The sequence below is a fragment of the Penaeus monodon genome, chromosome 17 (genome assembly GCF_015228065.2).
Source record: "Penaeus monodon isolate SGIC_2016 chromosome 17, NSTDA_Pmon_1, whole genome shotgun sequence".
NCBI lineage: Eukaryota > Metazoa > Arthropoda > Malacostraca > Decapoda > Penaeidae > Penaeus > Penaeus monodon.
In genome coordinates, this window is record NC_051402.1 from 302,134 (window position 1) to 315,865 (window position 13,732).

The window sequence follows — 13,732 nt, forward strand, 5'->3', positions numbered from 1 at the left end:
ATATATATATATATATATATATATAATAAAAAACACATATATGTGTGTGCGTGTGTGTTACAGACATTTCCACAGGCGAAATGAGAAACAAAAGATTGTTTGTGTCCGCAATGTCGCTGCGTATAGATGGCATGATAATCCCAGCCATAGCTTCACCCCTGGTTGCTTGACTCCATTATTCTCAATTTAGTTCGTTTTAATTACTATAAATCGCTGTGCAGGCCCTTGAAGAAGCACATCTTCAAGATGATGTCGTTTATGATAATTCTTGGGGTAAGTTAGTGAAGTGGATATGATAAAAATTATATGCAAATCATGTTGGTGAAGGAGTTGCTTAGTTTAAGTTTTATAATTTAAGTAGATGAACATCAAAGGATGTTTTCCATAGGATTGACAATTGTTAGTTGAACCCTTGAGCTAAAGGGAATCGCTATTGGTGTCTAAACTTGGTTTGAGCGGGTACACATCTCTGCAACTGCTGCACGCAAAACGTGTATCTGCCCAGCAGGGATTAGGCTATTGGTTTTGATCTTTAGGTTAATGAAGTGTATTTCTTGGTTAATAAGACTTGGCATAATTAGTGGTAGGTCTTAAGAATTTGGAAGCTGGACCATTCGCTCGCCTACCAGACTTGCACCCTGATCACCTAGTTGGGTAATGAACATGCAAAATATAACTGTTTATAACGTAACCCATGCTATAAAGCTGGGAGTGGAAGGCTTTATCGAGTAGGTTAATTCGGGTACATAAGTGTTTTTGCACAAATGAAGGGACGCAGCTTTCAAGCTTTGATGCCTACTTGCCACAGTACTTGGTACTTGCTTAGTATGACCACTGCAATCAAACTCTCGTAAATATGAGTTTGGCTCAGTGTAAACTTGTAACTTTAGGTTATCATGAACTTAACCTCGACTTATTTCGCCTTCTCCAGGTTATTGCTGGGACGGCAGTAGCCATGCCCACAAAAGGGTAAGTGTCTTTGATTTGTCAAAATTAAATTGCATTTTTCTCGGGTTCAAGTTTTAAAACGTAAATTTTATGCTGGCATTGTCCCTCCAGGCCCCAGTGCTTTGGTGAGGGTAGGTTCCCTAACCCCAATACTTGTGGTGGCTTCTTCGACTGTATACCTGATGGCACTGGGGGCTATGAAATGTCTTTTGACGACTGTAATGGATTTGTCTACAACACCACCTCCAGGACGTGTAGCAGTGAAAGAGAAGTGAGTATTACCCCAGAACTTAACCTTGTCTATACAAGTTCCCTTAAAGCATGTGAGTGTAATGCTTAAATTCTTTAATTTCAGTGTCGCTCCCGAAGTGAGCGGAGTGTTACTACAGCATATCCCAGGTACTCCTACTTGTGTGAAGGTCAGCCTGATGGCTTCGTGTGTGCTGACTGCAGGACCATGGTCATGTGTGTAAAAGGGCAGGCCTTTGTCCGCCAGTGCACCAGCGCAAGATCCTGCAGTATTAAAACCACCTTTGGTGGTGCAGTGTGCTACCCAGGGCTTCCGGCTGAATGTACCTGCCAGAGTGGAGACACGTTTGTCCGTGATCTCTATGACCCACAGAAGTTCTTTAGCTGCTCCTCCACTGGATCAATCCCCGAAAACCACGTGTGCCCTGATGGCATGGTATTTGATGAGACCCTTAATCAGTGCCGCAACCAAGCCAGCCTTCCAGCTTGTGGACGGCCTGGTGTCTTTGCAAATCTGGAAGACTGCTCTGAATATTACTCTTGCATCTCGCTTCGACAAGGGTGGCTGCAGAGACTGTTCATGTGCCCCAGTGGAACGCTGTTCAACGAAGTAACGGGATCTTGTGAAGATCCTTGCAAACGGACAATGGTGTGCTATGAGGAAGGCAGGTTCCCAGATCCCCTTGACCGCCGCAGCTACTATGAATGCCTGATTATTGGTGGCCTAATGAAGCGTGCCCGCTACCAGTGCCCCCATGGTTATGTATGGAAAGCTGATGATGCTGGTGAGGGGGGGGCATGTGGGGAAAAACCCCATAAAGGCTCGGAAATTGGGACACTTCCCCCGGGCTGTACATCCCCCGGGGGCTTTGGGTCCTGACGGGGGGGACTAAAAGGTTTATATAGATTGGGTTTGCGGGTTTTAAATTAAAGCAAAGTTGAGGTATTCCCCCCTCATTCCAGGGTTTAAAAAGGGGCCGGAAAGGGGCGGGAAAGGGCTCCCCTTTGGGTTTTTGGGAAATTTTGGGGCTTTCCCCCTTTGGCTTTTTTAACTGAGGCGTGGCCAAAAAAATTGGGGTCTTCCCTTTCGAAAAATTTTGGGATGCAAAGCAGAAATAAAAAAGGGCCCAAAATTAAAGCTTTTTCATATTCTAGAGAAAATAAAAGGGTAAAAATTTTTTCAGCCCCAAATCCCTTTGGAAAATAACGGGGGTTTCCCATGCAAATTTGCAGACGGGCGCAACTTTTAAGGGGCGGGTGGATTTGCATTTGAAAAGGCAGGTTCCCAGTGGGGGACGGTATTCATGTACAGGAAAAGGAAGGTGCAAATTGTCAATACCCATTTTCCCATTTTTGGTTTCCCACACACCCCAAGGGTTTCCCTCCCTACAAAAATTTGCAAAATTTCCAGATGTTAAATAAAATTTTTGCCGGGGCCCAAGGGGGCGGCGGGTTCTGAAAGGGGCCTACTGCACGAATACTGACGGCGGGTTACCGGTGCGAGTGTTTAGCGGGGTTTTCCCACTGGTGAGGGCCCTTTGCCTCCAAGGGGAGCATGCTTGCAAAAGCAGCCCTTCTAAATTGAAAATTAATTTGTATTCAATTTGGGGCTAATTCTTTTTCTTTCATCAATATCGATAAAATGTTTGGTTTGCCAACGGGGGCGGGTGGTAAAAGGGCCTTGGGGGTAGCAATACGGGCGGGCAGCCGAGACTGAAACTTGTGATAAGGTTTAAAAAACGGGGGATGGCTTTACTTGCTCTGGAAAGTATAAAAAAAATTTTGAGTTGGCCGGGGTGCCAAGGGTTAAAAAATTGGGGGGGGAAAACGCATCTGTTTCCCTACAGATATCGATGAGGGGCCTTTTCCCAAATGGGGGGCTTTTGATGAAACCGGGGTTTCCCAAAAAAAACCGGGCGGGTTTAAAAACCCTTCCCAAAATGTCCCCCACCCTTCGGGGGGGAAGGGGTTTTACTTCCCTCTGGTTGGTAGCTTTTTATTTTTATGAAAAAACCCATGGTTTTGAAAGGTTATCTTTTTGGGCCCCTCTTTCTTGAAAGATGTGGACGAGTGTTTGGTTGCCAACGGGGGTTTGGGTGATGAAAATTTCCCGGGTGTGCAATACCCCGGGGGGCGGGCCGGGGACTGAAACCGCAAAACCCGGGGTTTTCCACTGGGAAGGGCCCCTGTTTGCAAGGCAATTACAGGGGGAAATTTTTGGGGGAAATCTACAGCTTTGGGGGACTTTTGCTTGCACCCCCTTTTCCTAGGCTTGGTTTACAGCACTTAAAACCTGTTCCCTGCAATCCCCCTACAGACGTGGACGGGGGGTTGGTACTAATGGAGGGGGGGCCATGAAAATTTGCAGACTTTTTACAAATGATGTTGGTGGCGGGAAACTTCCCAACCTTCTCCGGGGTTTACCCCGGTGAGGGGGATTTCCAAGGGTATTTGGTAAGTACCCTTTGGGGGTAAAAGGTTACCCAAAATTGGTTAGTTTTTTTGGATAGTTTAATTTGGCTTGTTGAAAAAACCATGAAATTTTTGGCCAAAATAAATCCCAAAAACTTTAATTTAACTAGCTTTTAAAAAATTTTTTTAACCCCCCATGACTATTTGGGCAAAGGGAACCCCAGTTTTGCACTAAAAAACTCCTCCTACAACTGAAAGGGAATTAAAAAACGGGACAAGCCTTTTGCCATTTCCCAAATTTTACATTTTATTTCAAAACTTTTGGGCAGTTTGTGGAGGGAGTTTTTTGGTTGAAAAACGGGGGTTTGTGATGAAAAATTCCCCCTTTTGTACAATACTCCGGGGCGGCCGTGACTGCCCCTTTGCAAAACGGGGTTTCCCCTGGGAAGGCCCTTTAGCTTGCCCCGGCAAGTGCCCCTAGGGGACTGCAAAATTCCTAAATGCCCCTTGCTTTAAAGTACTAAAAAGCTTTCGGGATTAACCCATTTTTGTAAAAGGGCCCTTGGGGCTCCCCCAAAAGATGGGGGGACGGGTTTTTTGGGTGGTAAGGGTGGGGGGGCCAGCAAATTTGTTTCGTGCAAAAAATAATGCTGGTAGCAAAAAACCTGCTCTTGCCTTGCGGGCTAAATGGTGATGGACAAGGGCACACCCCCCAAAGGTAGGGGGCCTTTATTTTTGGGAGCCCCAACCCTTCTCCCTACTTGAATTTTTTTTTCCTGAAAAATTTTTCTGAAGAAATGTTAAAAAAATAAAAAACATGTTTCCCTTTTTCCCAGTGCCCTGTTGGTTTTGGGTTTGGTAAAGGTCAAGACTGTGCTAAAGGACTCTGCCCTTTTGAGGGTTCCGGGCCCCCTAAAAAACCTGGGGCGGGTTCAAGCAAATACGGGCCGAAAGGGGAAACTGGGAAAACCGCCCAAATTCGGGAAAGAGGAGCCGTTTGGTGATGGGTTGGGGGATCTTTTGATACTGTTTCCCTGAGGGAAAGATGGACTTCTGGGATATTTCGGTATGAAAAAAAAAAAAGTTTGGTTTTATTTTGGCTTGCAAACCCGGGGGCCCCCCCTTAAATTTTTTAAATTTTTGCATTTTTAATTTTCCAAAAAAACTGCCCCACTAATACCCAAAAACCCTGGGAAAACAAGATGGGGGACTCATACACGGGAAAGGATGTTGGGGGACAAACCCCCTGTACCCCAAAACCCCAGCCAAATGAGTTGATGGGGAGGGTTTCGGGGCGACAAATGGCGGATGATATTGACAAAAAAGGGTTTATGCTTGAAAACTTTTTTTTCTGATGGCACCCCAACTCCCCTTTTCTCTTTTGGGACGAAAGAATGGCATTTCAATCCCCTTTTTCCTCTCGGGCCCTTGCTAAATACTGTGAAAAATTTCCCCAAAGATTTCAAAGGGCCCAACCCAAAAGCTGATGGTGATGGAAATGGGCTTTGGAGATTTGGGGGGAAAATTTGGCCCCCAGATACCAACCCGGGGAAAAGGAAGATGCGATGAAGACTACTGGGGGGTGCAGTGATGAAAACCCACGACTCGGGACGGGCCCGGGATTAAGGGGAACTTTTTTTAAATTTTTGCAAAATGGAAAAAAATTTTTTGTTTTAAAATCGCACCCTCCCAAAATTTTCCCAAAAAATATTTGGGGCTAGCCTCTTGCAGTGATGGTGTGGGGGCCCGTGTGGACAATTGTCCAAATGTACCCCAATGGTGACCAGCGGGAAAGGGTAGTTTGGTGAGGGGTTAGGTGACCCCCTGTGATTAAAGAAAAAAAAAAGGGGGGTTTGACAACAAAGGTTTTTGTTTGTTTACGACGAAAACTGCTTCCCCAAAACCCAAATTGGGGCCCGGGAAGGGGATACCACGGGAATGGCCGGGGCGACGTTTTGCACCCCCGGGACTTTGATGGTAAAAAAATTGTAGACTGGGAGGGAAAAAAAATTTCTTTTCCAACCCCAAAGTGCATCCCACCAAATTTTAAGGTAGAAGGGGCCCCTAAAGTGTTAAAAGGGGGTTTGGGCTCCCTACGGGCCAAGAGTAAAACTTTGAGACCACCACTTAATAATGTTTTTTAAAATTTTCCTGGGGCAACCCAAAATTGGTGGCCCTAGCCCCACAAACGGGGGTCTACTCCTCCATAGGGGTTTCTACGAAAAGGGGGCAAAAAATTCCCGGGGGGGACATTGAACTCGGCCCCCAGCTAAAAAGCAGGGGGAAAAATGAAAAAAATGTTGGAAAGGCTTTAGCCCTTTAGGAAGGTCTCTGTTTGGGGAAGGGGAAACCCACAAAAAACCCAAAACCCAAAATTGCAGGGGGCCCCCAACCCCTTGTGGATGTCGACTTTAAAGGGCCTTTCTTCTAGGGGGGACCCCAGGATGATAAACTTTTTGGGGGTTTTAAATCTTCAGGTATGTATAGAAAAAATTATAATGGTGCCTGATTTTATCAAGCGGCCTTTTTAAAAAACCACGGCTCCCTTTTTCCAAAAGGGTTTCCCCAAAAAAATTTTTAAAATTCTAAAGTAATGATGTGGAAGAAGGGGGCACAAAAGCTGGTTTTTGGGCCCAAACAGAGAGAGGAGTTTTCTCTGAAGCTAATTGACCCCTACTACAGGGGCCCCGGGAAGCACTTTGGATGCTTTGGGGGTCCTGGCCTTTTACAAAAAAACCCGTAGGGGTAATTTTCCTAATAACTTTTCAAGGAGTCTGGGTTTCTGAATGGTAAAGTAATTTTGGGGGGCCCAAGGGCAGTGCCAACACCCTGCTAGCAAAAGTAATGGTTTCCCCTTTCCCGGCAAACCTTTTCTTGGGAAAGATGCAGCATTGGATGGCCCCCCAAAAATTTCCCACCCCCTGGCTGCTTCACCCACCGGGCCCGATATTGGTACCTGGGGGGTTTTTAACTTGTTTCCCGGGGAACAAAAAAATCATTGGGCTTCCCGGAAAAAAATATTGAAAAGCCAAAAAACCAAAAAGGGGCCCGGCTAGGCTCTTCTGCTCTCCCGAAGCAAATTTTTATGGTTCCAAAAGTGAAATTTTTCTTGTTTTAGGTAAAGGCCTTTTGGGTTTTGAAGTCTATTTGATTTCATCAAATACACTTGGTATGCCCCCAGTTAGAAACAATAAGCTAAAAAAACCCACTTTTTTGATCTTTCAGATGATGACCCCAAAGGGCATTTAATGGAAAACCCGCCCACTAAAAACCCACAGAAGCAGGTCCTTAAATTTATAAGGCTTGCTTTTTGCACAAACTGAAGCGGCTTGCACTTGGGGCACACGCAAACTTGAAAATTTGTCTTATCGAGACGCTAGTCCCATATAAAAAATTTTTTATTAAAAAAATTTTTTAAAATTAAAAATAATGGTTTCAAGTTTTTCCCGTTATAAACTCCTTTCCCTTTTCCAGGATCCTTTTTCCCCCTCCATGAAAAAATTTTCTAGATTTTAAAAATTTATCCCAAATTTTTTTACAGGGGCCCAAAACTGACATACTTTTTACCTAGTTTTTTAAAAACTGCTTTGAGGGTATTAAATTTTTTTTAAAGATTTCCTGGGGATAAAAATACCTGCGATTGCTTTATCAATGGGGATGCCTTGAAGTAAAGGGGAAAGGGGGGTGTACTGTAAAAAGGGAACCCCTTGGGATCCTAGTGGGGAGGTTCCCTGTGAAAAAAAATTTACATTGGGGAAGGCAACATTAAGTTTAAACCTTTTATTCAGGGAATTTCTTTAAGGGGCCTGAGGGGGGTGGTTAATTTTTAAAATGACATTTTAGATGGGGGGGGGGGGGAAATTTAAAGGGAAAAATAGATATTTCAAAATGGAAAATCATGGCACCATAACAAACTTATTTCCCCCCCTTTTTTAAATAAAATAGGGTTTCTGCCCTTAAGTTTTAAAAAACTTCTCTTGTCCCTTTGGGGCCATGGGGAGGGGGGGGGGGTTGAGAACTACGACAAAAAGGGGGGTTTGGGCAATGCCAAACCCCCCCCCTTTCGCCCCCCTTAGTCTGCTAATTTTAATGGGAAGAGTACTTTTTCCCCCTAGACCCAAAATTTTTAAATTTTTTTTGGGTTGCATCCAAAAACCCCCAGGGATAGCGATCCAAAAACCTGGCAAAAGCCATTCCCGCATAAAAATTTGGGCCCAAAAACCCCCAAAACTTGGGAAAATATATATAATAATTCCCCTCTCCCCCCCCCCCCCCCAACAAAATGGGCCCCGACAAAATACTTAAAAATTCTTTTCCGCCCTTTCAGGGTGATAGTGGTGCTCCATTCCTCCTTAAGGAAAAATTGGGAAAACCCCAAAAAATTGCCAAAAATTTCTTCCCGGAAAAATTTGTTTTACCTTGAGATATATTTTTTCAATATCCCTCCCCCCCCCCCATTTAAAATGTAATGTTTAGGACCCTCCCGCCCAAAAATCCCAATGCCTTTTTTACCAAAAAATGGGCATAATTTAAAAAAATGCCCTGAACTGGGAAAAAAATTTTAATCAAAAAAATAGCCAAACAGTCTTCATAAAAAAACTTGGCCTATTCAGGAAGGGGCCCCCCCCTCCCCAAAAACCTTTTTTTATTGGGCCCTGGTGGGGGGGGGGGGGGTGAGGGGGGTTAGGTAGTGCAGACAAGTTAGTTTGGGGTCAAACACTCCCCTTTTACTCGGGCCTTGGGGCCCTTGGAAAAAAATTTTTTTAAATCTCCTTAAACCTTTCCTTTTTTTCTCCCTTTTTCCCCCCCCCTCCCCTTAAAATTTTTTACCCTAATGGCACTTTTTTTTTCTGGGGACATTTTATCGGGGTTTTCGCTTACCGCATTTTCCTTTCTTTAAAAAAAACTTTACCTTTTGGAAGGGTCTTTTTTCCCAAGCCCACCCTTTTTAGTTTTAAAAATGCTATTTCCTTGCAAAGATGCGCAGAAAGTTGGCCATCCCATCAACCCCGATTTTTGCTCTAATTTTTCTTGCTTTAAAAAAATTTCCCCCTCAAAACCTTTTGGGGAGGGGTTTTGGGCTAGCATTACCACTTAAAAAATTTTCTAATGTAAATTTCCAAACCCCCCCCCCCCTTGGTCAAATTTCCCTTTTGAACTGACGTGTAAGGGAGGCAAAAAGCAAACTTTAATTGAGGTTTTTCCCAAAAATCGTCAAAAAAAAAAAAAAAAAAAACTGATTTCCCCCTCTATGGGTCCTGTAAGGGTTTCCCCTTTTTAGTTTAAAGCCCAATTTCCCATTCCGTCCCCTTTGGGAGCAACTGTACTCTACCCTTTATTTGTTCCCCTTTTCCCCAAACCCCCCCAAATTGGGTTTAAAAATTTCCCCCTCGGGGCTTACCTCCTTCAGATACGCATAAATTTTTCCCCCATTTTCCTTTTTAATTGTACTAACCTTTCCCAAATCCTTCCCCTTTTAACCCTTTTTCCTTTAAACTCCTTGCTCACCCTCTCTACCCTTTCACACCATACTTTCACTTTTAGGGACTGTTTAAACCCTTAAACTTTTTTTTTTTCCTAATTTAAAATTTAAATTTTGAAAACCCCTTTTATAGTGCACATCCCTTTGGGTTTCTAGCACAAATTTTTTAACTGGTAACCCTTTTGTTTCCCTTTTTAAGGGGGGGAAAACTTTTGCTGAAAGACTGGGTTTGTTTATTTATGGGAAAGGCCTCCGTTTCCATGGCATTTTCCCTTTTTAAAAGGGGTTTGGCCCCAAACCCTTGTGTAAGGGCCGTTTTTTTCCCCTTAATTTGGGTCCCATGGCCAATATATTTTTTTTCCCTTAATTTAGGGGTTTAAGGGTTGGCCCCCTTTAAACCCAAAAGGGGTCCATTTAAATTTTTGGGGGGCCTGATTTTCCCCCCTCTCCTTTGGGCCACAACCCCTGAACCCTGCTACCCCCCCCTCCCATAACCCCCAAATATTTAAAATCAGCCCAGTCCCAAAAACCCTCCCTCCCCGGTCAATTTTTCCCTTTCCCCCTGGGGTGAAACCTTTTTCCCCTCCCCAAAATGCCTTTCTTTTTTCTTCCCCCCCCAAAAAAACTAAACCCCCCCTCCCATATTTAAATACTCGGGAAGGCCCATTTGGGCCTTCCTCTCCACATGCAATTCCTTCCTTTCCCAAACATCCCTGTCCCCCCTACCCCTCTACAAAAAAATCTTGAATTTTCTTTCTTACATGCCAAAAAGGGGGGTAATTTTTTACCCCCCCCCCCCCCCCACACACCCCAAACTCTTTCTGGGGACGACTCTTCCACGATGAAACCCAAAAAAATTAGGGCCCAAAATTTGCTTTTGTTTTGCCTTTTTCAGTTACATCTGAATTTCCCAAAAAGCCCCTGGGATTGTCAACCCCCAACTGAAAATTTTCTGGCAAACCCAATCCCCGCCCCATGAACCCCCCTCCGCCCCCCAAAAAAACCTTTAGACCTTCCCTTCCAAATTTCCCCTTCAGAAAAGATATTGGAAAAAAAATATTTTAAAACCCTGGCCCAAATACATGGGGCCCCCACATATTTTATCCAAAACCCCCAGTTCCCCCTGCAACCCCTTTCCCTTTTATCCCCAAAAAACCCCCCATTCCTCCTTCCTTTTAAACTGGGATCCCCCCCTCCCCCCCCCCCCCTTTTTTCCCCCATCCCTTCTTTCTTACCCATTTTATTTTCACACGTGGGCCGGCCCCAAACCAAACCCCCCCTTCCCCGGTACCCCTTCCTCCCCAAATTTTTTTTTCCCGAAACTGAAACTAAAAGGGCCCCCTTTTTTTTTTTGTTAAAACTCTACTTTTTAAAATATTTTTTTTTTGTTTAAAATCTAAAAACCCTTTTTCCCCCAAAAAACCTTAGCCCACTTTCTTTCCCCTTCCCCTAACCCCCACCCCTCCCTTTTTCCCCTGTTCAAAAGGGCCCTTTTAAAATTTCCTGAAATCCCCCCCCCCCCCCATACCTTTTCGGTTGGTGTTTAGGGGGGGGGGGGGGGGAGATGGGGGGACTAAGGCCCAATGGGAAGGGATCACCTCTTCCTTGGACCTCGGTCCTTGCCTCAACTAATTTTGCATGGTCTTTTCTTCTACTTTCCTTTTTCCTTTTCTTCTTAATCCCTTCCTCTGTCCACTTATCCTAATTGTTAATTGGTTTTTAGCCTTTTCACCAATACTTTGTCATAATGCTGTGTGACTTTTCTGGCAAATTTGTTTTGACCATTGACCATTCTGAAAACCCTTACATTGCCTTATGAACCTAAAAACGTCTTAACCAGGGGCTTCACCCCTAAGCCCCATTCTATCGCTATATTTTGAATATGCCACTAATGACCTTAGATGTTAATGCAGCAGATTTTTTTTCAACATATCAATAAAATAATGGCAATTTAATTTTCATGTTTTCTATGGAGTTGATGAAATTATTACGTGTCAATAAATGATTGGTGTGATTAACCCTATATGGATTGGATTATTTCTTACATGAAGAAATATTCATTGACTTTTTTTGTGGCCCAGTGACCGCAAATATTAAATTGACACTTTAGAATTCTAATCCTATAGACGATGAATATATATATACCTGACTATTCGTCATATCAGGCATGTTGTAACCGATATTGAAGGGAATTGGAAATAATTTAATTCTGTCCTTTATGTTGCTTATAATGAACATTTTAAATTCATACATTTTGCTTATTGAATTTGTGTCCTTGCAGAGTTCCATATATACAAAGAATTTTATTTTTCTAATGAAAGGCTGCAATCCAGTAATTTCTTTTATTTAAGCATAAACTTACATTGATCTTCAAACATGCAATGTTTGTCTTTCCTGTGCATCTCACATTTTTTTACAGAAAGTTATACCTTTCCTTGTTTTTCCCCAGTTTCCAACTCCATGTAGCAAGTTCTGCTCGTATCAGGTTTGGTGATGGCCGCCTTCTGGATGTTTCCACAGGTGAGAAAAGTATGTCTTTTCTCAGATGGAACTCCCTTTCCCCATAACCTATGCGCTATTCACAGACTGACATGTGAAATAACGGTCTGTAACATTTGTGTGATCTTACAGGACCCCTACCCCCCTAATCCCCTACTTTTTGTTGTGGGGGCTCAGGGGACGGGGACTGAGGCCCAATGTAGTTATCACCCCTGTCTTGGACCAGAGTACTGTTCCAATTTGTATACACAGACAACAACAAGAGATCCTAAAGTATTAGATGTCCCTCTGCCAACAAACAACAACAGTTACCCTATCCTGCAAGAAGTTGAAGTGCAGTAATAACACTGAAAAAGGCAAGTCGGCTGGACAATATTCGATCAGAGCTGGTCCAGGCAGGGGTAGAGACTATATGTTACTCGTCATTTGTAACAAGATTTGGCTGACAGGAGAATGGCCAACACCTTGGACTCAGTCCTTGATCATCACACTCCCGATGAAAGGCAACCTAAAACTATGCCAAAACTACCGTACCATCAGCCTGATTAGTCATTCAGTAAGGTCATACTAAAAATTCTCCTGAATCGACTGAAGCCACAAGCTGAGGAGATCATTAAATAGGAACAGGCAGGTTTCAGAGCAGGGAGGAGCAATACAGAACAAATCTTCCACCTTAGAATACTCTGAGAATTACCTACATAATCAACAAAGCCTTTACACGTCTTTGTGGACTTCAAAAGGCGTTCAACAGAGTTTGGCATGTAGCCTTATGGGCAGCCATAATGAAATCTAATATCAACGCCAACCTGATCAGAATTATAAAATACCTCTACACCAAGGCGACCAGGACAGTCTATCATAACAATGAAGAATGGTTCCGAACAACAAGTGGAGTATATCAAGGTTGTCTGCTCTCACCTACCCTATTTAACATCTTAGAAAAAATAATGGCGGATGCACTTGAAGACCATGGAGGAACCGTCAGCATCGGAGGCAGGGCGATAACGAACTTACGTTTTGCCGACGAGATAAGGACCAACTGGTCAAGAACAAGAGCTGGTCAACTTGGTTCACCATCTTGAAAACGCCTCCACAGCATATGGTATGCAAATCAGTGCTGAGAAGACAACGTTGATGACCAAGAGTACTAATGGCATCAACACTGACATCACCATAGATAACAAAAAACTACTTCAAATATCTGGGTGCTATAGTGTCGGATGAGGCATCCAAGCCCGGAGTTCCCTCTGGGACCCGAGCCCGGAGTTCCCTCGGTAGCTCTTACAGTAATCACCAATGTAACCAATGAAGTAGTGAAGTCTAGACTTAGAAACGCTATTAGGCTGCATGAAGATCTCATGACTTCAGTAAAAAGACGCAAACTGAAGTGGTATGATCACCTCGCACGAATATCTGGACTTGCCAAGATATCCTGCAAGGCACAGTGCAGGTTGCTGCAAAGCGGGGACAGGATAGGATATGCATTACTGAAAGAGGAACATTCCATGAGCATAGAGGTGGATCAGATTGTGACGATATTGGACACACCTCACGTTGAAGCTGCTCTTGCCTGCTTACACATGTCAGTTCTTATGGAACTGACCAAGGGGGGATGGAAGGCTTTACATTATGTAACATATTAGTGGTAAGGCTAGACCAGAAAGCCTGTCAGCAGGTGAAGAGGAAAGTTTTGAAGCAAAAGTAATAGTGTGAAAATCTGGGTTGATGGGATGTGGACAAAGTTTTCTGCTGCATCATGTAAGGTCACTAGCGGTATAATAATAATAAAAAAGCGATAGGGCGGGGCTTGGGAGAAAAGCTGGATGGAAGGTTTAACATTATGTAATTTATTAGTGGTACGGGAGCCGTACAGGAAGACAGAAAACGATGGGAAGATAACATCAAAGAATGGACTGGTCTGGATGCAAACACCTTACTGCGTGAAGCTGAGAATCGGGATAAGTAGAAAAAAGTTGGCTTTCAAGTCGACAGGGTCCCACAACGTCAACGAGGACTACGGGGTAGGAAACAGATAACAGGTAATATATACACACATTTATAAATATATATGCATACATATATACACACACAATATATATATAAAAATTTTAATATATAAAATATATATAATATATATATATA

At 43.5% G+C, this 13,732-nt stretch overlaps 1 protein-coding gene across 1 annotated transcript; it reads left to right on the plus strand.

The window, feature by feature from the left end:
- The first annotated feature begins 164 nt into the window (after window positions 1-164).
- LOC119583858 lies at window positions 165-2,077 on the plus strand. The gene is made up of 4 exons (XM_037932586.1): window positions 165-273; window positions 932-969; window positions 1,060-1,219; window positions 1,304-2,077. Exons 1-4 carry the CDS (start codon window positions 247-249, stop codon window positions 2,075-2,077), a joined length of 999 nt encoding a protein of 332 aa, XP_037788514.1. The 5' UTR covers window positions 165-246.
- Window positions 2,078-13,732: the final 11,655 nt, after the last annotated feature.

What these genes read in the sequence shown, in the direction of transcription:
- LOC119583858 (XM_037932586.1), top strand. Translation starts at nt 247, where the DNA reads ATGATGTCGTTTATGATAATTCTTGGG. An exon ending in CGTTTATGATAATTCTTGGG is followed by an intron (nt 274 to 931) that starts GTAAGTTAGTGA and finishes CGCCTTCTCCAG; the next exon opens with GTTATTGCTGGGACGGCAGT. An exon ending in GTAGCCATGCCCACAAAAGG is followed by an intron (nt 970 to 1,059) that starts GTAAGTGTCTTT and finishes TTGTCCCTCCAG; the next exon opens with GCCCCAGTGCTTTGGTGAGG.